Below are 27,238 nucleotides of genomic sequence, written 5' to 3'. Positions count from 1 at the left end.
CGGAGGCCCCAGAAAGCAGCCGCGCTCCAGAAGCAGTGCTTGTTAGTTAACTGCCACTGCCCAGGGAGCATGAGAACGCACAACTTTGGTTTTGTGAGGCTCCAACCAAAACAGACAATATTTTCTTTCTCATTTCTCAGCAACTGAGAGTCAGCTTTTTGAACAGAAATCGGAACGGCCATCTCGGCGGACATTCCTTCCTAAGGAGTCACTTGAAGATAAGTCCAGCCTGGAGTCTCGCTGCCCGGTTCTGTGCTGCAAGCAGACGACGGCCGGCCCGCGATAGGGCCAAGACTGAGATGGCAAACGCATAGGCTCCCCTGGCATCAGCGTTCGGTGACAACAAGGGGGCACGAGGACACTGAGCAACTACAGAAACGGCCCATGGCCAGCAGGACGGCAGCAGTCACCTTTCCACCCACTGCCGTCCTCAGACGTCAGCAAAGCAGCTCTGCTTTGGCTTTGCGTTTCCTGTCCCTGTGTCCTTCTCACCCAGCGGCATAAACTCGACAACCGGTGAACAGCAAGGGAGAAAGAACTCCGAGCCAGAGCGCCCAAGGCTGAGGACACTGAGTCAAGTCTACTCTACCCTCCGACTCCTCGCTTCCACAGGAGCTGGGCTTCGTAACTTACTACAGTAATTCTGCAAAGTACTTCTGCCAAGACGCAAATGGAACATCGCAAAGCCTTTGGAACCGGGATGCCAGCCCATGGCAGACCTTAAATCGGCATGACAGCCCGGACGCTGCACGTGCAAGCCTAGAGGGAGAGGCCGGCCACTGCTGGGAGACCTCACGCACTCAGCGAGGACAGGGACATAGTGAACTTGAGCCATGGGAACAGACTGGGGAATACGAGAGGATGCTGATCCTCGATGGACGTATAAATGGAGAAGGTGAGAGGCCTCACCCCCGACCTTATGTGGACCAGCCGGGCCTCACTCTTCAAGTATCTGCTACCTCCTCCACAACGAAGCCCCCTGGTGGAGAAGTAAGAGACCAGACCCCAGAGCAAAGGAGAGAAGGTCTTCCTGCAGGCTAAGTGAGGAGCCAGCCGGTAGTGAGGTCATGGTCCCTCCACCGCTGCCACAGGCACACACAGCAAAGTCCGAGAGACCAGGCCCACTCGACTGTACGCCAGGGTCCGCAGGCTTGCACCCACAAGCCCCCTGGCCTCCCCAGCTGCCCAGAGCCTTGGCTTCCACAGCTCGCCCTCCCGCTGTCCCAGACATGGCTGGCTCACTACAGGCCTTTGCATGATTCCGACGCAGTGTGTTTCCAATCATCGCTGATGGAAATAGACCCAGAGGATGACTAAGTGTACAGGACAACCTGCTTTCATCGGGCAGGGGAAAGAAGGACCGTGTGGAATTAACCATTCCTCCCATCAGAGGACTGGGCCCAGGGCCAGCCACAATCAGGTGCACGCACCGACTGCTGGGAAACCCAGCCAGGAGACCAAGGTTGAGCCTCCAGAACCAGGCAGAAGGTTTTTTTTTTTTTGGGGGGGGGGGGATGAGGGGGATGGAGGGAGTAGGGGGGGGGACAGCAAACTTCTAGATGGGTCCAGATCTTCCCAACCTTTTCTGCAAGACCCAAAACCTCATCTCCCCCCTCCTTTTCAATTCAGGCCTCTGGCACTCCTGACATTGCATCGGAATGTTCCTGGGGGAGAAGTCGCGAAGGGACAGTGCACAGGGGATCCCTGCTGGCCGCCTGCGGTCCAGCAACTGCCCTTCCTTCCTCACATACCCATCCCGGCCCCCAGCCTCCCAGCTCAGTTTGGAGTTACCACCACCCCTTCCCTATGAGGAGAGCTACGACATCCTTTCTGCAGACAGCTTCTTACCCAGGCGGCAGACGACAGCAGAACCACTGAGGTTCTGGAATGCAGCAGCTCTGTGTGGAGCCTGGAGGCGTCCAGAACCAGCTGCCACCACCTGCGGCAAACCCCGACCTTGCTGGCACAGCATCTGCTCGGCAAAGCCCACAGCACGAGTCAAGTGCCGGCCACCTCTCCTCCCACCTGCAGGAATGTCACTTGCTGCCTGATCCCTGACCGCAGACACCATGCCACGTCGCCCCATTCCCACCCTCCCTGCCCAGATCCACGGTCCACCATGATTGGCCTCGGGAATGGGGTGAGATCGTGGCATGAAGGTGGCCACTCCAGGGCAGGTGTCCTTCTGTCCACTCCCAAAGTCACACTGTTAGCGTAGTGATTTCATGGCTATGACTCATTGGCTGCAGACCCAGACCCGGTGATCCACCGGGCCCAGCTCCTGTCCCAGTAAACTTCTGGAGGGGTCCAGTTCCTGGGTCACAGGTAAGGTCTTCCAGCCGGGGGGAGGTCGATGATGGCCTCACAACACCCCTGCACTGCTACGGGGACTCTGGGCCTCCAGTCACCCCCTCAGCCCTGCCACCAGCCCACCCAGCCCTCTTAAGAGCCCTTCTCGACACAGGTTTTTCACTTCAGTGCAACTCAGGACAGCCTGTTCCCGACATAATTGAAGGGGTGATTATCCACTTTATAGAGAGAATTTATTTCACATTATCTACAACAGTGGTTAGCAAATTACAGCCTGCAGGCCCACCGCCTGCTTTTGTTAATACGAAAGTAATGGCCCACAGCCACACCACTTGCTTGTGTATTACTGATGCCTGCTTTCTGCTCCAGACACACACCCGAGCCGGCCCCACCAAGATTCCAGGCCCGTGAAGTCAGTATCTGTTGTGTGGCACTTTAAGGATGAATTCACTGCCCTTCATCCAGTGACTGCCCCACAGGGGTTTTCTGTGTGTTTCTCTCAGGACAGCTGAACCTGCATCCACTTAATAAACGGTCACAGCTGTCACCGCAAGTACTCATCATGCACTTAACCAGGTGTTTCTTGCACTGAGTGTCCGCATCTGTGTGCATCGGAGCCACGAGAGCCCAGGTACTTACAGTTCCTTAAGATTCTTCATCTTTGCAAAGGCATCGAGCTGCACAGATCTGATGGCATTCTCTCCCAGGTTCCTGAAACACAGCACGACTTCCGCTCAGGAACCTGGGGCACCCTTCAAGCGAGCCACGTGTTTGAACAAAGACATTCATGGGTTTTCAGGACGGCCCTAGCCAGACCCCTCGTCCCCTCTCCAGGATACAGCTGTCACTGCCCACATATTGACAAGCACTGAGAATGTCTCGGGGGTGGGGCGAGGGGGTGCGGTGGGATGGGAGGAGGGGTTCCTAACGGGCTGTAGCACAGCAGGTAGAGAGGACGGGCTGAATGTCCCCTCCCAACACAAAGAAATAATCAGTGCCTGATGTGATAAACACGCCAGTCACCCTGATCCTATCACACATGTGCATGCCAACATGGCACAGCATAACCCTACAGATACGGACCATTGCTAGGCATTGATTAAAAATAAAAAACACATTTAAAATAAAACAGCTAGGTTGAGGCTTACTCAGCAAGTCAAGAGCAATGCGTCTCCTGGCAGCATAAAAGTCAAACTCTATTTCAAAAGGAAACAATCTGAGAATCATGTACCGCAGGCCCAGATGGTATCAACACGGATGTCTCGGGGCTGGCTCCGTCCCCTCTTCCCAGGGTCTCAGAGGAAGCCCCTCTGGTAGCAAAGCTCAGGTGGCGCCTGAATGGGTCTGAGAATGCAAAGCTGCCTCTGTGGAGAAACTGGGCCTGCTTTGGGCAGAGTGTCCGCCCCGGAAGTGGCCTTGATGGTGGGGGGTGGAGGGCTCTTGCAGCAGCCAGGTGCGACGGTGAAACAGGCAGCTTGGGGGAGGAAGGTATTTATGCCCGTGCCAATTGCGTTAATTGGGAGCACACCAACCGGCCATATGTTCCATAGCTGTTCCTGGCATAGGCAAGATAAAGGCCAAAGTCGAAGCTGACTTCTAATGAGAAGGAAGCAGCTGGCGTTTCCAGATAGCCTGTTTCTCAGTTTACAAAGATGCAATTAAATTGCGAGCAGACTTCCCCGCAGCCGAGGTCTGGCAGGCCTGTGGGTCAGGCAAGGTCTGGCGAGATACTCACAGGTGCTCCAGGGCTTCCAGCCCTGAGAACGCTCTCTTGGCCACGGACTTGATCTTGTTTCCAAACAGAGTCCTGCAGTTTCCAAACAGCCAGACGCAGGCGGCATGGGGGTGGAGGATGAGGGAGGGTTGGGAGAAAGAGAACATGCAATTAGCGCGGCGCTGGCTGGCACGTCCGTCCTATGAGAGGCAGGTGGCGGCTGACCTGTGCTGAGCCCATGGGACTGACGGACTCAGGCCTCCCCTCTCAGAAAGGAAATACTTTCAAGTTTATGAGCACGACAGGCTGGGACTGCATGGGCAGGCTGGCAGCATGTCTCTGCAGGGACCCCCAGAGGGGGCAGAGGGGGCAGGGGGGCCGGGCTTCACAGCAGACGTGGGGGTCTTCAGTGACAGGACACGGTGGAGACAGGCCATGAAAAGCAAGGAACCAAAAATTGCTGCCTGCTATGAGAGGTGCATTCTGGGATAAAGGGTCCCCAAAGCAGCAAGAACGCCGGGAGACGGGTTCCGAGGCTCCACAGCTCTCTGCACCCTACATGGGCCGGGCAGCCAGGACGTAGCTACAGCAAGCCACGCCTCTGCCCACGAGAATGACCCTCAGGGCCTGCCCCACAGGTCAGCCCCAGGGCCAAGTGATGCCTGCACCCCCGAGAAGCGGCTCTGGCTTCCCGGAAATCCCAATCCAGCCTTGACGGTAACTGTTCCAAGTCTCCTCATACCGCCTATTTTCCGATTCGTGGTAACTAATATACAGGGTACAAAAACAATATGTAACATACATGAGTGAAACTGACAGGTTGAGACTTGATTATTATTTATGGCCCTTGTCTATGCTCCTGAAGAACAGTGGCTTTTCTACTTACTACTTGATGAATTCTTTACTTAGTGGAGGGGCAGGTGTGTGATTATAAAGAAAAGTGAAAGAAAAGTAAGAAAAGGAGGCAGGGAGGGAGAGAGGGAGGAGCAGGTATAAAGTATCACTTTTTTTTTTTTTTTTTTTTTTTTTTGACAAGCAGAGTAGACAGAGAGAGACAGGGAGAAAAGTCTTCCTTTGCCATTGGTTCACCCTCCAATGGCCACCGCGGCCGGTGCACCGCACTGATCCGATGGCAGGAGCCAGGTACTTCTCCTGGTCTCCCATGGGGTACAGGGCCCAAGGACTTGGGCCATCCTCCACTGCACTCCCTGGCCACAGCAGAGAGCTGGCCTGGAAGAGGGGCAACCGGGACAGAATCTGGCGCCCCGACCGGGACTAGAACCCGGTGTGCTGGCGCCGCAAGGCAGAGGATTAGCCTAGTGAGCCGCGGCGCCGGCCCCAGTATCACTGCGTTCTTAAAACTGTATATACTGTGGCATAGTGGTTAAGGCCATGTGGGCACCGGTTCGAGTCCCGGCTGCTCCTCTTCTGATCGAGCTCTCTGCTATGGCCTAGGAAAGCAGTAGAAGATGGCTCAAGTCCTTGAGCCCCTGCACCCATGTGGGAGACCTGGAAGAAGCTCCTGGCTCTGGATTGGCACAGCTCCAGCTGTTGCAGCCATCTGGGGAGTGAACCAACAGATGGAAGACCCCTCCCTCCCTCCCTCTCTCTCCTATCTCTGCCTCTCTGTAACTTTGCCTTTCAAATAAATAAATCTTAAAAAAAAAACAAAAACAAAAACAAAAAAAACCTGTATATGTGAAACATGATGCCTTTTTATAAAAAAAAAATGTTGCCCGGCAGCCTGCATGTGCTCCCCGCATTTCATTAGGACCAAATGCGTCCTTCTTCTGTGAGGCTGCCTACTGCACAGCGAAGCCTTCGCTAGGTGGGGGAGCTCCTAGACTGTGATGGGTCCTGGCAAAGCAAAGAATCCAACTCCCCTCCCCGCTGTCAGGCTCTGGAGAGAACCTACGGAGACGCTCCCTCCTCCCTGTGGTGCAGCCAACCACCACAGACAACCCAAGTGACCACCAGCCACGTGGGCGCTTCTTTAACATCCCCGGGAGTGACCGAGTGACCGTGGGGCCTGCTGAGACTGGGAACTGTGACGTGACGGAGAACCTCCAGAGCAAGCGAGGGTTTAGACCCTCACCGGCTGGGCAGATTCCTCATCCAAGAGCCCGGGGATCAGGGGGAGGCTCTGAACTGGAGCCCAGCTCTGCCTTCGGCCTGCACCAAGGCTGAGACCCACAGGTGCGGACCAACACCAGCCCCTCTCTAAACGGAGGGGAGGAAAGCAAAGGAAACAAGCCCCAGAGAAAACCAAAGAACACAGGTTGGCCTCGCATGGCTCAGCCCAGGGGCTCCGGAGGGCAGGGGGCGGGCAGGGTGCTGGCCAGGTCTGCACAGGAGGCTGCCTGCAGGAGGCTGGCTCAGGCCAGCACAGCCCCCGGGGGGAGCAAACACAGCACACGGGAAGGCCTGCTTCACCTGCTCCCAAGGGCACCCCTCGCCTGCAGGCCAACCTCCGGGGCACCCACACCCCTGGAGGCTCCCTGGGCCTCCTCCATTAGAAGCACATTCCTTGCCCAGGGGCCTCCATAGAAGTAACCCCCAGCAGCCACTGTCATTCAGCCTTCAGACAAAGCGGCACTGTTTCCTGCCTCCGTGGGGTGAAAGGCAAACAGGTCAAAGACTCCTCGGCCTTTGCCTTCTCTCCGACTGTCTCCCTGGATGTGAAAACCATCTAATCCTGAAAGACGCTCTTGAACCTCGCTCAACCCGAACCTTCGACTGTCTAACAGCCCAACCAGACACGGGAAAGCCCGGGGACCGTGCTTCCTCCGGCTCCTGCAGCACAGGACTGGCCGGCGAGCACCAGCTCGTGGGGCACGGAACCCCAGGCGCTTCTGCGAGCCCTGCCAACTTCCACACTTACTCACATCCCCGCGGGCTGGCCACTGTGCGCTCCAGGTCCCCGTAAAAACGCACCGAGCTGTTCAGTGAAATGTCCCGTAAACCAGATCCAGGAAAAAGCTGTGCTTTATTTCATCCATTAAGTATTAGTCACGATGACCTCTTTTACAGTGAGGGCAAGCTGTTATTTCTAATGGTGACAATCGCAATAAAACACATTCTCAAACTCTCAATTATGCAGAGGCTAATCATCCCGGGGTGGGGCGGGGTGGGGGGCGGATTACCACAGCCCAGGCCTGCTCCCAGTAGAGAGCTGGGGGCCGGGGGCTGGAGCTCCAGCTAGCTGCGACAGGTCTTAGAGCAGGCTGCTGTGTGGGGGAAGCCGGGCTGTGACGCTGGGCCAGGAAGATGCTCTTCCGTCCCACAGCCAGGGCTCTTGGGGAAGGGCCAGGGGCCTGACCTCCCCAGCGCTGACTTGGACCTGAGGAAGTCACTGCTCAAACTTTCCTCTCATGCATCTCCTGGCCAGCCTGGCCTCCCAAAGAGGGAGTTCAGTATCTGCCAAAGCAGCTGTGGCAGGCACAGGAGGGCAGAGTGGTTCCTGTGCTCATGTTCTCGGGAGTGGCCAAGACACATACACCTGCCCCCAGCCCTCACCTGCTCACCACTGGGCACAGCACCTGGTCAGGCAAGAAATGAGACCTGGCCTCCTTTTCCCAGTCTGCATCCTGCCCCAGGCACTCCTCAAAGGTCCTGAGCTAACTCCACCCCTACCCTCCTCAGCAACGCCACAGCAGGGCAGCCCTGCCACGTGCCAGGCACCTGTTACCTGTCCTCTCTGCCCCCAGTGTGAGACCCAGAAACCCCCCTTCTCTCCTCACATGCTGCCTGTGTGCCCCTGTGTGAACCTAACAATCCCAGGCAAACGAGTAAGAAGAGAGCACACTTCAGTCCTGGAACATTCTCGCCCTGCCAGGAGGCTCCCGGTGGAAGGACTACCCGCAATGGCGGTGTCTGGACAACGCCCACGCCAGGTTGTGCGGCCCTGGTGCTCGCTTTGTCCTCTCCAGGACAACAGTTCCATCTGGCCTCTTGCATGGAGAAGGGACCCCCGGTCCTGGAATAACTCGGTGAAGGCTTGAGCTTCACCTCTCCTTTTGGAAGGCAGATTCCTGATGATCAAGCCTGTAGCTCTTGCTGGACCAAGGGGACTCAAAGCACGGGGCTGTGGTCTCCACAATCAGGATGGGTCATTCCATATGACGTGGCAAGCGGAGAACAGCCCTTCACTGTGGGAACACCCTGTGCGGCTCAGAGCGACACGGGCTAACTAGGTAAAGCTCAGGCGACCTGGAACTGTGGTTTGCATGCAAAATGATGCTATCTTTTAACTATCAACTTGATTGCCCACCCTCCCAGGATGTCCCTGTATCACCCAGGACCAGGGGACATGTGAAGACCCCACCCCATTTGTATATACAACTGGGGTACCACCCCTCATAAGAGCAGGTGGAATAGGGAGAGAGCCCCCGTTCTGCATGGAACCCGCTGAGAAGTCCCACTCCTGTTTTTGCTCTTCCCGCCATTGACCTAAGTACCACCACTCCTGAATTCTCACTCTCCACCATGGAACACTCCCGGACACATCGCTTTGGTGTGCACTCTTGCACCGTGGAGCTCAGGGAGATTTCCCAGTTGCTGGTATTCTTTCTGGTTTGTCTTTTTCTTTTCTCTAGTTGACGGGAAATTCTTGGGCCCACTCCCGTTGTGTGCCTCTCAGCGTGGGGCACGTTTATTCCCTCATTGCCAAATAAACTCTATTCCTTTTTGTTCATGATACCAGCTTCTGCTTAGCATTTCTCTCTGCAGAAGAATCTGGATTTAAAAATTAATTTATTCATCGCCCACACCAAATGGATCTCAGCAGACTTGACCCGGGCCACACGAGGCAACGCAGTGAGGCAGCTGCTTGTCCCGGCCACGGGCACAAATAGAGCTTTCCTGGCAACGTGGTGAGGAGACTGCAGGGGGAAGGGATCAGAGCCATGACCCGCCTCCTCCTTCCCCCTCTTTCTCCTCCCACGAGTGTTTGCTCAGGACCTACAATATGCCAAGCACAGAGGTCTTCAACTACTGCAGCCAGCAGGCAGATCCAGCTACCTCTCCCTACAGCCCATTCCCCAACCCAGCTGGATGATTTGGGGTCAAACCATGGGCATTGCATCGTTTTCTTTTTCTTATCTAAGAAGAAAAGGGTTCTTTTTTAAAAATTTTGCAGCATAAGCATGGTGTTATCAATAACTTCACATACATAATCATAGTAAAGAACTTCTGCTAGCGCCCCCGTTTCCCCCAGGGGATTCATCTCTATTTAGAAGAGTGTACAGAGCCTGTAGCAGCAAGACGGTGATCCGAGGGGCTGTGTGGGGAGGTGTGGGACCCTGGAAGAGGTCAGTGTGGGGCCCATGGCTTGGGTGAAGCCCACATCAAACAGCACAGCATGGGAGAGGAGAACTGGGGCTGGGCTGACTCGCTGGGGCTCACACACAGCCGCCGGACCTTGTCTAGGTAACAGAAACAGGAGCACCAGGGAACAAAGACTTGAGTAGGAGCCAGCCTGACAGCAGTCCCAGGGCCCCGCAGTCTGCAAGCTTTCCTCTTGTGGCAAGCAAGAGCCTCCTGAAGGCCGCAGCACTCAGGTAGTAGCTTGAGGGCCTACTAGGGTACAGACCCCACAAAGCAGTGGAATAGCTCGTCAGGTGCTTTTAGCCTGGAGATCACATGTGCAGCCTGTGGGCTTCGCTTGTTAGCAGCAGGTATGTACCCACTCCACCTGGCTGCTTCTAACTTTTTTTTAAGATTTATTTATTTATTTGAAATGCAGAGTTACACAGAGGTGGGGGTGGGGGGGCTTCCATCTGCTGGCTCACTCCTCTTATAGCCACAATGGCTGGAGCTGGGTCAATCCAAAGCTAGGAGCTTCCCCCAGGTCTCCCACACAGGTGCAGGGACCCAAGCACTTGGGGTACCTTCTACTATTTTTCCAAGACACAGCAGAGAGCTGGATAGGAGGTGGAGCAGCTGGGACTCAAACCGGCTCCCACATGGGATGCTGGCACTGCAGGCGGCAGCCTTACTACACCACAGTGCCAGCCCCTGCTTCTAGCTCTTCCCAAACTCGCTGTGCCTGGGTACAAGGAACCAGGAGGCTGGGGGAAGACAGCACTGCTTTAGGAGTGAGAGATGACAAACTGGTTTGTACTTCTGACAAGCCATCAGCACAGGAAGCTGGAGAGGCAGCAGGATTTTCGGAGAGCCAAGCGAGCTGACCACGCATCACTACCCTCTGGGCAGGAGAGGTGTGAGAAGGCACACGTTTCCAAACCCATCAACGGCACCTACACACAGAAAGACACTCCCCCACCAGAGCCTTCCCTAAGGCCTCCAGCTTCACCAGGGCTCTCAAAATATTTACTCGGCTCAGCTCCCTGTCACTGCACAAGAGCTGCGAGGTGAGTGGTGAGGTCTCGTCTCTCGGGGCCTCCATGCCGCCTGTTGCCAGTAAACAGCAGAAGTCACCCCAAACCTACTCCTGTAGGCCCTTTGGGAGGCAACTCGCGGCAAGTGCTGCTGAGATGCAGGGAGAAACAGGGTGGGCCGAGGGAGAAAGCATGGGGGCCCATGCAGCCGGACAGGCAACTCCCGACTCTGCCACCTACCAACCGTGCCGTCTCAGGATCTCTGCCCTTCTTCCCACAGAGCCTGCCCTGGGGAGCCCCTCAGACACCCCCACACGCTGCACAGGGCCTCACAGCAGAATGGCTGGCTTCTACCGGTGGGACCAAAAAAGAGTCAGCCCCGAGAATTCCTAAACAGTCTTACTGTTACACTAGGAAATGCATGCTCCATTTGAGATTGCAACTGACTACAAAAACTATTGCTAGGAGCATCAAAAGTCACCAGGTGATACAGTTCTAGAAACTGAGAGGCTGAGGCTCTTTTGTGCAAAGGACAACGAAAACTTGAGCTGTCTTCACTTCAGTTCAGAACCAAACCCCAGAAAATCTGACAAGCCACCACGTGGCCAAGACCTCAGCTCCAGGGTAGCAAGGCAGCCAAGCAACTCTGCAGGCGCCTCCAACTTCCCCCAAACTCGGCCCACCCTACACCCGAAGTGCATGGGGCATCCCTGAGGCGCCGTCCCATAGGCCTGTGCGTGACTGCGTGTGTAAGGATGTACGTGGGTGCGTGCACCAGCCTCACACACAGGCACCCTTGCCATACTCACAGCTTGCTGAGGTGGTCCAGCCCCATGAAGGCGCCGCTGGTGTCCTCGATCGTGCCCGCAATCTCATTGTGGTCCAGATCCCTGGAGAGAAGACAATGAAGGTTTTTCAGACCAGGCGGCCGAGTGCCCCAGGTAAGGGGTGGCTTACACACGTGCTGCCCCTAGGAAGCTAAATGCAGCCGTGTGCACCCTGAGGCTCTGGCGCCAGGCTTGGGTTGGAGGAACGCGGCCCTGACAAGGCAGCCCGGCTCTGCACCCCTCACGGCGCAGCCTGGCTTCACAGCCTCCCAGCCAAGGCAGCCCACGCCTCAAACACAAAGCCTGCCCAGCCCAGCCCTGCCTTGCCTATGGCTTCCCAGCTGGCGAGGTCCGGCTCCCGGGAAGGGGAGCAGAGCAGGCGGCCCATGGAAAAGCCCATGTGTGTTCCGCCCCTGGAGTGGACAGCTGGGCCCTGGCACAGACAACCAGCCCAAGAGGTTCCTTAAGGTTCCCTCTGCTCACACATCAACTAGAACCCCAGTTTTCTGGACTTCACCAACAAACTGTGGAAGGCTCACGAAGGAAAGGGACCATGAAGAGGCCCCGGGACCCCGCCCGGGCCCCCACTCAGGCCCCTCCTGTGCTGGCCAGCAGGTCTGGAGCCTGGGGCCCAACTCACGAGGCCCACACAGCACTGACTCCGAGCCAGGGAGGACATCTGGGTGCTGAGTCAGACTTGTGACCCACTCGCCAGGATCGGAGAGATGAGGCCAACTCCTCGGCCCAGGCTCCTTCGGCAGTGCAAATCCCGAGGCCGATGAGTCAGCCTCCTCCCCCAGCCTCCAAGGGCAGGTCACAGCGCCCAGGCGAGACACATCGCACCTGGCGAGCAGGCCTCCCTCCTGCGCACGGTCCGCCCTCCCCAACTTTCCACAGGGCCCTTGCTTCCTCAACTCTCCTCTCCCGAGCCCTTGCAGGCCCAGGCCGGGAGCAGGAAGGGATGCTGCTCTTGGCTGCAGAGAGCCCCTTCAGGAGTCAACGCTGCCAGCAGGGAGGGAGCGCTGCTCAGTGAAATGCTTGCTTGTGACCTTTATTTTACAGCAGGAAGCTCAAAGCACTGAGTGTTGGCTGCTGGAAGGGACTTCTTTCAATGGGTTCCTCCCTATTATCTTCATGCTGGGGGGAAAAAAAAAAAAAAACAAGGAACCTGGGGCTGGGGCTTTGTGTCCCTGTCTCTGCTGCTAGCCCCGGCTGCCAAGGTTTTTCTCTTTCTGGCCAGCTCAGTCTGAATGTTCCCGGCCTTGTTATTCAGGCCTCACAGGCTGACCTCGGCGTCAATAGCTTGGCTTCCCGGCTCTTTCACACTCCCCAGCAATGGCTCGACATGAAAGCTGGCTCTGCCAGGTGCAGGTGCAAAGGCCTTCCTCCTCCTCACACTGGGGCAGGCCCATCTCTGCAGCGGAGGGTGTCCGGGAGGGAGGCCCCCGAAGCCACGACCACTGAATGCTGAAAACCACATGGCCCCCTTTGAGGGGGCTTTATGCGCAGACTTACTCGGGACTTCTGTGAAACCAGCAACTAGAAAGTCTTAGGAAAGTCTCAGAAAAGCCTTCCACAGCAACTTCTAGCTATCCCACTGAGAACACAGAGGGAAATGGCACTGTCGCTTCCTCTGTGGGAACCCATCCCCTAGTGACGTGCAAGCAAAGACATGGGATTCCCTGAGACCTCCTGGGTGCAGGGGGTGCTGGACAAATCCTAACGCTGGGATCAAAAATGACCCCCAGCATTCCCTTGGCTTAGAAAAAAAATTCCAAACTTAACAATGGAAGTCCCAACTGGAAGGCTCGAGCCCCATGGCTGCTGTGTTGGAGGTGGCCGCAGGAGCTCACCGTGGGAAGCTCTTCCCGAAAACCAGAGTGCCAGCAGCCTGCCTGCACCACGCGGGGATGACGGCTCGCAACCGCAACGGTTGGCAGTTGTCAGCCTCTGTGAGCCCCACCCCAGGGATGGAGGGAGGGTCTGCGGCTCGACCCGTTCCTTCTCAGGGGATTCTATCAGAGTGTGCGGCTTGGCACGTGGAACCAGCCAGCAACGGATTCAACCCTGACTTGAAGGCAGTGACGATGGGCTCTGCTCTGCTGTGCTCTCTCACTCGGGGGCCCCTCCGTTCCGTCAACCCCAGAGCGAGAGACGTACAAGACGCGCAGGTTCTTGAGTCCCTTGAAGGCGCCCTCGGCGATGTGGCTGATGGCATTGTGGCTGAGGCGCAGGACGCTCAGGCTGCTCAGCTCGGCCAGGCTCTCCTCGTCCAGCCGCGTGAGGTTGTTGAAGGACAGAATCCTGAGCAACGGGAGGGCGGAGCGGGGTCACCGTGAGGTCACACAGGGCTGCCTACCCCTGCCCTCCCCTCTCCTGAATATATAACACCTGGCCGGGTCTCAGAGAGAAGGACATACAGAGGCACTCATGTGCACACGCGCGTGCACGCACGTGCGCACACACACACACACACAGAGGGATCCAGAGAGTTCTAGTGGCCATGCAGCCAGACCCCCACCAGAACCCAACGTCCACTGAGCCTGACTCCTGGAGTAGTCACACAGACCTGGGTATACCTTGAGCTGTGAGGACCACACAAGACCATACAGCACGAGAACACTCAACGCTCCAACCCCTTCACGCTGGTGTCCACGCTGCTCTTGATTCGAATCATGGAAGAAACACCTCTCCAGGCAGAGGCCAATGACTCTAGGCAGGACCCCCTCAGGTTCTGAAGGTAAGCAAGGGAGCCCCCGACAGACTCCCTCTGTCGGCCAGCAGAGGGCACCACTAGCTAACCCCTGCCTTTGGACAGCCCTAAGAGAGCCTCAGCTTAGCTAGGTCACAGGAGCAGCACTGGGGGCTCACGGCCAGCCCTGCTTGCCTTCACCCCCTGGGTCTCTGTAAGCACACAGGAAACACGCCCTATAATCTTACACTTGACGCATGTCAGCATCAAGCCCTCCTCCCAGTGCTCCTGCACCTCTGACACAGCCCTGAGTGGTTGCTCGTACTGGTGAAATACGGGAAATCTAGACTGGGACAGGAAGAAGGAAAGTGAATTCAGAGAAGATTAATGAGTTTTTAAAGGTGGCAGGAAGCAACATTCTTTGCCTCCTGGAGAAATAAGTCATGGTGTCTGTCAATCACAAAGACCTGGCAGGAAACCAAAATCATATCCCCACCTGCAATTAAAGAATTAAGCTTAAAAGGATGGCAGGAAACACACACTAAAAAGCAAATCCCAAATCTGCCTCTGAGGTTACATGGATATGGGACAAGATGCTAGCACTGGCCAAGGCACACGTCCATGACACTTCCTGCCCCTTCTAGAGGGCACCAAAGGGGATCAGAGGGGAATAGGGAACCCAAAGGCCCGCCCCAAAGGGAGTACGCCTCTCCCCACGGCTCGCACACCCTCTGGTGTGTCACACAGGACCGCTCCCACCCTAGCTGTTAGCCTGGCTCAGGCTTGGGGCACTTGAAAGGCCTCTCTCGCTTCCCCACACCTTTCCGCCCCAGCCAACAGAAAACCAGCAGTCTCTAAAGGTTCCTGGCGGGGTCACAGCCCGAGCAAAGAGCTTGTCGGGAGCCATCCAGTAACATGAGATGCACAGGGCAGGGCTTCAGGCCTAGTGTCAGGAAGCTAAATCCAAAGTTAACACATAGGAACGCATGTGCGCGCACACACATACACACACACACACACATCCAAGCAAAGTGAACACAAGCAAAGGGGCAGGACACCTGCTTTTTGCATTAGATAATGATGGATTCACTGAAAGATGAAGTATAAACTCCAAGTCAGTGTAGACTCTGTGTGTGTGTGTGTGAGACAGGGAGAGGGAGGGGGAAGGAGAGAGGGAGGGGGAGGGGGAGGGGAGGGGGAGGGGGAGGGGGAGGGGGAGGGGGGTAAAGAAGAAAACAACACCAGCTGCGACAATCAGCATGAAGCTGAAACACCCAGTTGCGTGTGCCCGTTGAGGCCGAGAGAGAGAGACAGACAGACAGACAGACAGACAGACACAAGGCAGAGGCTTGGCACTCCACAGTTGTTCCCGGCAGTGTGTGATCTTTCCCCACAGCCAAGCCTAGAAAATGATGGAAAATGAGAAGTAACCCCACCCCAATGATACCGAAAAATAAACGACTGGGTTAAACTACAATATATTGAACTACATCCAGTGTAGACCTGCCTTTTTCCTCCAAAACCCCACCTTCTAGCCAAGGGATAGAAACGGAGGACATCTGTATGTTCACCGAGTCCTGACACTACTGCTTTCATGGTCAGTAACTACACTGCAGCATGAAGGGATGGCCACAGCCTCACCCCAGCTTTCCGCTACTGATCTCAGGACACAGGGCTTAACAGTTCCCCAGCCCAACCCGGGAGCCCCATCTGGGAAGCTCCAAAAGGAATGAAGGGACTGTTCAGCTCCGAGTGAAATATAAGCACACAGTGCTGGCGACCAGGTTCTTGGACTGCAACACAGGGAAAGAGAAGGAGCCAAGTGCCTTGGCACCTGGTCTAAGGGAAGAAAGGCGGAAATTGGAAGGGCATGTACAGTGTTCCACAGTCCGTGTCGCCATCACTCGGTTTCACTGTCCTACTCGACACTGATTTCTGTATTTAAGGCCAAACAGCCCCTTCCACTGAAGTGCGTGCTTCTTGGTGTTGCCAGGGACGTGCAGTCACACTCAGAACACCCGCACTTGAGAACACCTTGCCTTCCCCAAGGAACTTTCTAGAAACCCTACAAAGCTACCCCTGCAGCCTCTGCTCAGCTGAGGGCAGACAGAGGCAGAGTGCTAACTCCTCCTGAGACACGGTGCTGTGGAACGGGCCATTCTAGAGCGTTCTGGGCTCTGCAGAATCCACCTACAGGCCCTGTCTCTAGTCACTGTCACGGGCTGAGACTGGAGACACTCACAGCTCATGCAGCTTCTGGCAGAAGCTCCAGCCATCCCGGTGAATCCGAGAGATGGAGTTGTTGCTGAGGTGGAGCTGGTGCAGGGCGGTGAGGCCGTAGAGCGAGCCGCTGTTCACCTCCACCAGGCTGTTGTACTCCAGGTGCCTGCAACGACAGCCACATACACACAGGATGAAGAGGGGCGCTCGCTCACTCACTCACTCACTCATTCACTCATTCACTGCACAGATGGCCAATGAGCAGCTACTCTGTACTGGACGATTTGGTGTAACAATGCATGAGCAAATTGCAAAGTCCACTGTGTGTGTGCATGTGCGTGGGCACGGGCGTGTGTGTGTGTGTGTGTGTGTGTGTCTGTGTTCGTGCACAGGAGCTTCGAGAAGACAGGTAAACCAAAAGAGATGCTGGCAAACGCCAGGACAAACGCAGTTCAGCAGGCAAGAGGAAGCTTCTTAGAAGTGACTTTTTTTTTTTTAATCTGTAACAGTGAACCAGACAGGAGTTTCAAACAAGCGCAAAGCCCACGAAAAGAGGAGAAAAGAGTAGACTAGGAGGTAGCTCACGATGCCATCCTGTTCTTACAGATGACTAAACCACAGCTGGGAAAAGCTAGGGGGCTTGCCTCAGACTCCACAGCTCAGCAAGTCACGAGGGACCAGAACTGACTGAGATCCAGGTGTGGCTGACAGAGCCAGATCTCTGCCCTATTATGACAGGAGACCCGGCTCTAGCTCTGGGGCCAGCTACCTGGGTCTCAATATTAATTTGGCCACTTTAATGGCTGAATGGACCTGAATATCTGTGAGTTGGTGACATCCACAAGTATGGACTTCACAGGTACATTATGGGAACAAACCATAGGACACACGTGAGAATATTAGCATAGTGCTAAGACTTGGCTCTCAAGTTTATTACGTCAGTAAAAACAGTCTCCAACTAAGGATGACTTAAATGACGCCATTTCAACCTTTTGATGATGGAAAAGAGATAAATATTCAACAGAAACTGTAACCTTCATGTTGAACTTGGAGCTTTCACCTGGCTCGTAATATACAGTAAGATCCTGTATCTCCTGGAGCTGGGCAGCAGGAGAGAACACACTCCCAGTCAGACTCTGGCCATAAAGGGAAAATGACGCTCCACACCACCCCGTGCTGAGCCGGAATAGCTAGCAGGTGACACGGACTGAATGCATGTTTGTTTTTTTTTGTTTTTTTTTTTTTTTTAAATTTTATTTATTTGAAGGGCAAAGGGAAAAGGAAACAAAGAGGGATCTCCCAAACACTAGTTCACTACCTAAATACTTCTAACATCTACAGTTGGGCCACGTCCAAGTCAAGAGTGTAGAACTCCATCTGGGGCTCTCATGTGAGTGGCAGGGACGCAATCACCTGAGCCATTACCTACTGCCTCCCGTGGTAGACATTAGCAGGAATGCTGGGATGAGAAGCAGAGCCAGGACTGGAACCCAGGTACTTAGATATATGGTGTGGGCATCTCAAGGAGCTTTCTAACAGCTTAGCCAAACGCACACCCCAGAATGCATTTCTGATTCACAGGATTTTCAGCTTCCCGATGGGTGTGTCAGAATACAACCCCATTGTAAGTCCAGGGGCATCTGTGTGCTGTCACCCTGCTCACTGACACAGCACACCTTAGTCAAGCAGATTTCTGTCCCCAAAGAGGCACTAACTGATATTTCACTCTGTGTTTGGTATTACAAGGATTCTCAGCTTTCAGATCTTGCTTTCTTCCACCTCATTTTCTGCCACTGCTTAGGAAGACAGTATTAATTTATAAAATGACCTCTAAGGCAGCTCATCACCCCTAATTTGTACGCATTTGTTCAACATAAAACCTCAATCACGGTGCCAACTCTTTCTTCTGAGAATTTTAATTTTTAATTTAAATTTAATTTTTAAGGATTTATTTGAAAGTCAGAGTTTGAGAGAGAAAAGGAAAGGCAGAGAGAAAGAGATCTTCCATCCACAGGTTCAGTCCCCAGATGGTCGCAATGGCCAGTGACAGGCCAGGCCAAAGCCAAGAGCCAGGAGCCTCCTCCTGGTCTTCTAGGAGGGTAGCCGGAGCTCAAGCACTTGGACCATCCTCATCTGCTTTGCTCAGGTCATCAGCAGGAAGCTGGATTGGAAGTGGAGCAGCTAGGACTCGAACTGGCATCCACATGGGATGCTGGCATCGCCATACAGCAGCTTTATCCACTGTGCCACAACACTGGCCCTGTGAGAATTCTTTTCAAATCTGAGCCCACCTATCCTGGATTCACAGTGCAAAATGACAGCTTTAGGGACATCAAGTAAAAGCATTTTGAATACATGAAAGCACAGGTCTAGCCACTTCAAGGTGGAGCAGGAAGAGAGTGAGGCCCAGCAGCGGGCAAACGTCCCCGCCCTATGGTGTGTATGGGAGGGGCAGGTGGACAGACACAACGGCGAGGTGCCCAGGACTAGGCCTCCTCTAGCTTTGATCTCATTTACAAAGACAACCTATAAAGGAAGTAAAAGTCGTGATACAGCTGTCCTACTGAGGGAGGTATGGGCTGGCATGAACCAGTTAAACCACTGACCCTAAAGCAGAAAATCTCAGAAGGGCAAGTAAAGACAGTGACATGTGCGTTAACTTAGAACTGGCCACCAGCAACACTGAAAACAGAGAGAGCAGGAAGAAAAGCCTTAGGAGGCGGACTGCTTCTTGGGAACACTGAGGTTCGGGGGCAGAGGCGGTGAGGTGGGCAGCGACCACTCTTCCCACCACCATCTGATTTTGTTTAACTGTGAGGGTATGCAGCTCCTAAGGGTTTTAAAAGAGAAGGTCAGTAATCTCGCCTGTGATTGTTTCCCATTATGCAGGCAGCAGGCAGGCAGGCCCATTCCACTGTCTACACATCTGGCTGCTGAAGGCTCCCCCGCCACGAGCTGCACATCTGCACCGGGTGACCTGACTAGCTCTCAAGATGGAAATCCATCTCCGAGGACGAGCTATGGCACTTCTGGCCACCTGCACATCGAGAATGTGAAGCCCAAGATGTCAAGAGAAGGCCTTTCCTGTGGATGCAGGCGTGGACACAACAGTCCACTCTGCAGCTCCATGTGCACCAAGGGAGAGAGGGCAGAGGGTGGGCTCAGACAACCAGCTCCCCCGTCCATCTCTCCCAACTGACCCCACCTAATCCACTAGAACTCACTCCCAGAGATCTTCCTCATCTACTAGCCAAAAAAAAAAAAAACCCTGATGATTTGGCTTGGTCCCAGAAGACGTGAGCTGGAACCAGCCGAGGGCCCAGCAGGCAGGAGGCTGGGCCCAGCTGAAGCCCTAGGGATCCACAAAGGCAGCAGAGTCGGTCTGGTGCTCTGCCCTGTGCCTGGCCTACAAGCATGTGTGCACACTCCTATACACACAGCAGGCCTGTGCCCCCGGCTCCGCAGCCAGGCCAGAGCTCCAGCCCCCACTTACAGCACGTGCATCCTCGACAGCCCCCAGAACGCCCCATCGGTCAGCTTGCTGATATTGTTTCGCTGAAGTTTCAGCACCTCCAGGCTGTCGAGCCCTTGGAAGGTGAGGCCCTCGATTAGCCGAATCCGGTTCCGATTGAGGTCCCTAGAGAGAGAAAGCCAACAAGGTCATGGCATCCCACAGGCATACGCCCCTCCTGCCATCATTCCTAGGTGGGTCCTGCTGGCTTTCTGAGCTGGCAGAGGAATCTCAGTGAAGGAGTCCCTGGGAATCCAGGACACACATGAGTCCAGTGGGTCCCTGCCCACTACACGGGTACCAACGCTGCCACCTAACGCCACTGAGGAAGGAGGATTTCCGGGAGCAGCCAACGTACATGCACTTGTACTCCATCTCCCCCTCCATGCTTGGTCTGCAGCAAGCATGTGGGTGAGCCTCAGGAGGTGGGCGTCCTAGTGACAGAAACCCCAGCAGATGCCTCGACTCAGGAAATACACAACCACTGGGTACCAAAGAGCAACAGTATTTTCCACTAGTAACCACATGGAAACCTCTAAGGTAAATGACAAGTCAACCAAGGAAGCCTGCACACAGGCGGCGGCATCTTATAGCTGGAGTCCACGCTGCACACTTGCTGGGAAGTGGCCAGGAGAGCAAGCGCACATACACTCGGCGGATCCGTCTCGGCAATCCGAGGCGGCCTCCAGCACCAGGCCCGGCTCCTAATTTGCTTTTATTAGGTGTTGCCACAGGGCTATTAGTGATAGTTTACGCAGAACCTTACCAAGGGAGAGTGAGGAAGGGGTCGCATTTAGTAGGAGGTCCTCTGGGGAAAAGCGGCCCCCATAAAGCTCAGCTAACCTTAATTAAACTGCAGGTCTCTGTACTCACAGTTGTGTCAGCCTGGGTAACTTGAATGCTTTTACAGGAAGCTGCGTGATCCTGTTTTTGCTCAGGCGAAGAGTCAGCAGTGACCGTGACAGACCATCAAATGCTCCTGACTCCAGGGTGCCAATGCGGTTGCTCGCCAGGTTGCTGGAACGATTCAGAGGAGAAAATGTAGTGGTTGGGAGGAGGCCTTCCTCATTCCACTGGACCCCCGGACCTGGCCCGGAGGGAGAGGTTCCCACGGACACCTCTGTCCTCGGGAGGCTTCCAGGTGGGGACCCAGAGAAAGGCAGGCGTCTCAGCTGTCCGATGCAGGCCTCACAGCAAGTCTCCTTTAAGACCAGACCGTACTCTCCTCGTGGCTCGCCCAGGAGCATGGGAGAGTCAAGGATGTCCACCTCCAACCTCCTCACACGCCAGCCCTGCCGCCTGGTGGCTGCCCCAGGAGCCATCTGCAGGGTTCCTTCCACCACCCAAGGCTGATGGGAAAAGGCAGGGCAAGCAGAAAGGCCACTAGAAGCAAGGACAGAGTCGACTAAAGCATCTGGACAAACGGCATGTAGTCTTGCCGCGCGTCTGCTTTGTGTGATGTATACAGGAGGTACGTTTAAGCCAATTCATCCAAATAATCCTAACGTGCCTCAAACACACACCCTAGTTAAAGGGACCCGGGCAGAGTCCCTCAGAAAGCCAGCAACGCTCCTGAGTCAGGCACATGCCCCTGGCATCTCCTCTGACGAGCCAGGCAAGGCAGACCCTGCTTCTCAAGACCCACTCCAGCCTCCAGCTCAGGCCGCTGCAGCTCAAAGCAGGCAGACTACATCAAGCAAGGAGACAGAAAGGGGAGAAACAATACAGCGGCCATCCCGGGAGCGGCCGTCGCCAGCATCGCTCCTTCGGCCTTCCCCGGACAGATGAGGTTTTCGGACCGAGTGAAAGGGACAAAGAGCAGAGGGAGTTTTCTTGCAGAGAGGGGGAAGGGAAGAAGGCCCCTCTGCGTGTCTCACAGCAGCCACCCAGCACAGGGCGCGCGCAGAGCTGCACGGTTTGTTCTTCACACTCCAGATTAGCGAGGGACAGCCTGTGTGATGGAGACGCACCGGCCAGCGGCTGCCAAAATAGAAAGTCCCTCGTGCTCTCGTGCAGGGAGAAAAGGTCACTGCGGTTCAGTTCAGCAGCTGACAGCTTCTTTGTCCCGAGCAGGGGAGCGTCAGGCTGCAGCTGCACACCTCCTGAAAGCCCCCACTGGGGTTCCACAAAGGCCAAGGCCCCCTGTTCCCCATCCTGGCGCCTTGATGCGGCCTGAGGAAGCCATCACTCCTCTCCCTCCGCTGGGGAGAGACTTGGGAAGCTCGTGTGTGAAGCCTCCTCCTCCTCCCCCCTGCAAAGGTGGGCTGCAGTGACCCCTAACCCAACTGACTCCGTCCTCAGGAGCAAGAACAACACGGGCACGCAGATGCTCGTGTGACGGGGAAACGCCTCTGCAGCCTGAGTTTTCAGTTTCTTCCCCAAAGCAACCTTTTCCCACCAACAAGTACTAGAATGCATAGATTTTAGCTGTTGCCTTCTGTGTATCTGCAGTGCCACGGGGGACAAGGCGTTCAGATGGGGCAAAGACAAACAGAGAAATCTCAGAGGTCCCGAGAACCCACAGAACATTCTAACTGCCCTCTCCAAGTAAGCCCACCGAGTTGTTTTGAAGCGCATGCCACCAGAAAGATGGGCCCTAGGTCTCCCTCCCCTGTCACCCCAGAAAACCTTCTTTTGAAGCTTTCCTGGGAGGCCACCCTGGGAATAGGGCAGAGAACAGGGCCCGTGGTCCAGACAGGCCTGCATTTGAGTTCTCCAAGCTCTTCTCTGAGCAGTGAGCCCCCTGCACAGGCGGATACCCCTCTCCCAACCTCAGCTTCAGAGCTGGAAACATCAGAACACCACCAGATTTGGAAACACTCTCTGAAGAGTTCAGCACAGGACAACAGACCTGGGTGCCTGCTGTTTGCCCTGCCATGCAAAGACAGAGGCAGCACGCACCATCCTCACCAACTCAGCCGAACCAAGGCTGAGAACAGACACCCACCCCTTGCCCAGGGAAGCCACAGCCAGTATGGAAGCAGAGCGCCAGAGTGGACAGCAACCAGAGGCACTTACAGCTCCTTGATGCGCAGGCCGGGCGGAAAGCAGGCGCTGCGGACTTCTGTGATGTTGTTGGAACTCAGATCTAACAGCTCCAAGGAAAGGTATGCCTTCAGCTGACTCCCCTCCACGTTGCGAATCCTGTTGTGTTGCCTGGAACACACAAAGGGGGATGACTCCAGCATTTCTTTTTGCAAAGTAAATGTTATGTGTCCCATCCCGCTGCCTCTGCACACTTTTTCCCCAGCTGCTTTACTCTTTCATAAAATTAGAAATGCAGTGACATTCTTTTAAAGCGAAGATTCCCCACCTCTCATCCCCCTGGCTGGGTACTAGGCAGAACACTGGATCTTTCTGTCGGGGCCAAGTTTGTCTGTCAAGGTTCTATGCCTGAGCTGCTCTCGCCAAGGGCAGGAACACTGAGTGATAAATCGAAGACCACACAGATCAGAACAACACGACCAGAACCCACCGATCCGTTGACCAAGCAAGAAGTGCCTGGTGCCACCCAGCCGCTCCAGGCCAACTTCTGTGTATAATCTTCAGAACCCAGTCCAAGCCCATAACTTGTAAGGCATCGGAGCTGAGTTTAATACAACTTATCACTTCATTACATGTCTCACATTTTACCAACACCTACTACATGCCAGGCAGAGAGATAGACACACAGAATTTAAAAGGAAAAAAAAAAAAGATGACAATGACAAAACCCCGACAATCTCAAAGGGGACAAAAAGAGCTATCTGTTCCTGACTCTACCCTTCCCAGCTTTCTGCCTAGGTTTTCTCATCTGTGAAATGGGGCCACAGCCCTTCGCTTCAGACAGGTGGCCCACACAACCTGGAGCAACTGGCAGACACTACAGTGGGTGTTCAGTGCGGATCACTTGCCAAGAAAGGCATTTTCCACCACGTCTTGTTTGCCCTTTCAATCCCCTGTCAAAACCCACAACCAGACCACCCACTCGCCCGTTATGAACTAAGAGAAAAAGGAAAACTGCTCATCAAAGCAGGGAGGAAATGCCCTCTCGTGGGTTAGGCTCCACCTGCTAGATTCACAGCTCCCCAGCCCTAACTCCAGTATCAGGCAATGAAGACCAAGCTGGGGGTGGGGTGGGGGGTACCCCTGGGCCTCCAGGTTCCAGGCACTCCCTCGGGGCCAGTTCTGAGTAAACAGGGTTAGGTCTCGTGCCAATCAAAGCATTCCTGAACACAACACAAGCAAGCCAGGCGTCGCTTAGCAAGTGACATCCCCTTTAAACAAACACTTGACCGAATCAGTTCCAAGAGGCAGAGACAAGCACCTCTTTCCCAGAAGCTCTGGGACTTCTCATCCACCGCTTTGTTGTTTTACACAAGTCTCCCAGGCCCTGAACTCAGAAGTCCATTTACAAGGGCACAGCTCTGAGCACAGAGAAACTTCTTGGAATCAAAGGACTCTCCCTTCACACCCACCCCAACCAGCTACTTCCCTCCAGCTCTTTATTAAGTTATTTAAGAAAGATGGTCCCTTCAGTTTTCTGAAGAAAGGGGACAGAAAAGAAAAGAGACCCTTTATTATGTAAAGCATGGAAGGAAAAAGAAATAAAGGCCACAGAGCTGGGCCTTATCCGGGAACTCTGAATACAGTACCAGGGAGCCAGGACAAGAGGGAGACCTCTGCAAACAGAGGGGGCGGGGCGCAGCCCCAAGTTGCACAAAGAGGGCTGTGCAGAGGCGAGGCCTCCGGACAGCTGCGAGCCTGCGACACCGTCCTCAGCCCTGCCTCTCTGCTCCCATCTTTCGTCTTGCACTTTTTTTTCCTTCTTTCTTGTCAGAGGATGTATTCATGGGATCAAACACATTCTGGGCCCCAGGTCTGGATAAGGGCCCCGTGAGGAAGCCCAGTCTCATTCACACACTGGAAAACGTTCCTGGCTCAGCACAGGAGGCCGCCATGGAGATGGGAAACCCGGGTGCATGGGAGAGGGGCGGCAGGAGGTCAAGGAGCAGGGGTGGGGTGGGGGTGCAGCGCTGCTGCTAACAGTGGGGCACATGTCTAAAGGAGGACGCTGAGGCAGGGGGAGCTGGTGGGGCAGTTGGGGCCAGGCCAGCAGGTGCTTCCCAGAGCAAGCTAAGCAACTGGGAACTGCTCACCAGGCAAAGTTACAGGTCCTAGCAACACAGAGACAAGCACAAGAGAATAAGGAGAAGGGGTGGGCACAGGAGGTGGACATCACACCTGGGGGCCATCACACAGTGACCCTAAATTCCCTGATTCAGAAACAAAAGCTAAGTAGGTCATTAGCTAATTAGATTATTAGGCTACTGGCTACAACTTTGGTCCTTAGCCACTTAGAAGTCGAACCCTGACCCAGCAGTCAGAGAGACGCTGTTAACAATGAGTCAGCCTGGCACTCAGAGTCTAAGAGATGTGTAAAAACATCTCCCTGACAAGGGACTGACATCTAGCACAAGGGCAGTCCTCTGAATCCATGGGCTCCCCGGAAGCTTCGGATCCGACCAACTACAGCTATCTGGGGAAATGCTGCATCTGTTTTTCTCTTGTCAGTTCTCCCTAAACAACACAGTGTAACAACTCTTCACACAGCGGGTACTCTAAGTGATCTAGAGATGATACACAGTGTACCGGAGGACATGGATAGGTTCCAAGCAGACACTCTGCCATTTTAAGTTTTAAGTAAGGGACGGAGCATCTGCAGAGTTCAGCATCCACAGGTGTAAGAGTGTATGAAGGGACCTTAGAAAGCTCATGGAAAAAAAACAATTAAAGAGCTCTGTTTTGATGCAAAAAATAAAATGAAACCTATGCAAAGATTTTTCACAATATGCCCTTTTCATCCACTTTTTGAAGGCTTCTACTATAAAAAAAAAAAAAAAACCCTCACGGGGTAGATATTTTGGCAAAGCAGATTAAACGACGGTGTGCAATGCCAGTATCCCATATGAGCAACGGTTTGAGTCCTGCATGCTCCACTCCCAGGACAGCTCCTTGTCAGTGCACCTGGGACAGCAGAGGAAGACAGTTCAAGCACTTGGGCCCTTGCCATCCACCTGGGAGACTGGGACAGAGTTCCAGGATCCTGGTTTCCGTCTGGACCAGTGCCAGCCACCAAAGTCATTTAGGGAGTGGACAAGTGGACAGAAGATCTCTCTCACTTTCTAACTCTGCCTTTCAAATAAATAAAATAAATCTGGAGAACAAAAAAAGAACCCTTATAGTTCAACAACAGAAAATAAACAACTCAGTTAAAACACAGGCACACTGGGGACAGTGCTGTGGCATAGCAGGCAAAACTGCTACCTGCCATGCCAGCTTCCCATATGGGCGCTGGTTCGAGTCCCGGCTGCTCTACTTCCAATCCAGCTCTCTGCTATGGCCTGGGAAAGCAGCAGAGGATGGCCCAAGTCCTTGGGCCCCTGCACCCCCGTGGGAGACCTGCAAGAAGCTCCTGGCTCAGATCGGAGCAGCTCCGACCCATTGTGGACAATTGGAGAGTGAACCAGCGAATAGAAGACCTATCTCTCTCTCTGCCTCTCCTTCTCTGTGTAACTCTGCCTTTCAAATAAATGAATAAATATGAAGTCTTGCCCATGTCCTCCAAGGCCCTGGGGATCTAGCACATACCCACTCTACTTCCCACTTCTCCACTTGGACACCCAGCCCCACACTGGCCCTCAGACACGTCAGCACTTAAGGTCACCTGTGTGCTTGCTGTTCCCAGTGCTTGGGAGGCATGCTCCCCGGCCCCCCAGGGATTCATTCGTCTCGTGTCCTCAATTAGGCCTCCCTGGCCACCCTTTCTGAAACCACCGCCCATTCATGTACAAGCACATGTATACACACACACACACACACACACACACATCCCTTTCACCTCCTTGCCTGCTTTATTTCCCTTAACAGCCCTATCACCTAATAAACTCAGTATTTGCTTGTTTCTGGTTTAACACTGCTCCCACCGGGATGTGGGTCCACAAAGACACAGATGTTGTTCTGCTTTATTCTCTACCATGTTGCTGGCCACTGGGCACAATGTAAGGCACACAGTAAGAGCCAAATAAATACTTGAGAAATACATTACAAAGGGTGAGCGCAGACAAAGCAAGAAGGCTGAGGCTGGAAACAGACATGAGACTCTTCAGAATTTAAGCAGCAGAAAACCACAGGAGTAGATGCATTCAACCGGAAGAACCCAGAGCAATGGGACCAAAGTTTTCCAAGTATCCTGAGAGACCACTGAGGCTCCAGAGACTTCAACACTGTCATCCCCAGCTGCGGGACACACACGCCACCTCTGCTCTAGCCTGTGGCCCAGGACCCCAAGCAAACCATCCCTGAAGCCCCAGTGCTCAGGAAAGTCGACTTCAAAGCTCTGTGCTTTCACAGAACCCTGCCCCTCCCTTCCCGCCCAAGCAAAACCCACACTGCCATCCAGGGGCCTGAGAACCTTGCAGCCCGACCAAGGCCGGGGTGCCCTCCCGGGTCTGGAGAACGGCATAGCACTGTGGGATAATGTGCAGTGCGCGTCAGCCTGGCCGAATTCAAATCCCGGCTACCGCTCTTGCAAGCGCCCATCCTGCAGGAGCCCCAAGTGTGAACTTGGCGGTGAGGTTCCCGTGC

General features: G+C 54.5%; 1 protein-coding gene across 3 annotated transcripts in view; it reads right to left on the bottom strand.

Moving 5' to 3' along the window:
• LRIG1 (leucine rich repeats and immunoglobulin like domains 1) overlaps nt 1-27,238 on the bottom strand; it is a 119,561-nt gene that overhangs the window by 16,270 nt on the left and 76,053 nt on the right. For all 3 annotated transcript variants that reach the window (XM_002713424.5, XM_070050621.1, XM_070050622.1), the window contains exons 4-11: nt 22,631-22,768; nt 20,486-20,629; nt 19,595-19,738; nt 16,124-16,267; nt 13,350-13,493; nt 11,172-11,252; nt 4,046-4,117; nt 2,950-3,021 (exon numbers count right to left, since the gene is read on the bottom strand). In XM_002713424.5, coding sequence (XP_002713470.1) covers nt 2,950-3,021; nt 4,046-4,117; nt 11,172-11,252; nt 13,350-13,493; nt 16,124-16,267; nt 19,595-19,738; nt 20,486-20,629; nt 22,631-22,768 — 939 coding nt within the window. The remainder of the gene's footprint in view (nt 1-2,949; nt 3,022-4,045; nt 4,118-11,171; nt 11,253-13,349; nt 13,494-16,123; nt 16,268-19,594; nt 19,739-20,485; nt 20,630-22,630; nt 22,769-27,238) is intronic.

Source organism: Oryctolagus cuniculus, chromosome 10, assembly GCF_964237555.1.
Source record: "Oryctolagus cuniculus chromosome 10, mOryCun1.1, whole genome shotgun sequence".
NCBI classification, from domain to species: Eukaryota; Metazoa; Chordata; class Mammalia; order Lagomorpha; family Leporidae; genus Oryctolagus; species Oryctolagus cuniculus.
The sequence above is the reverse complement of the archived record's forward strand: the minus strand, read 5'-3'. Positions and strand labels throughout refer to the sequence as shown.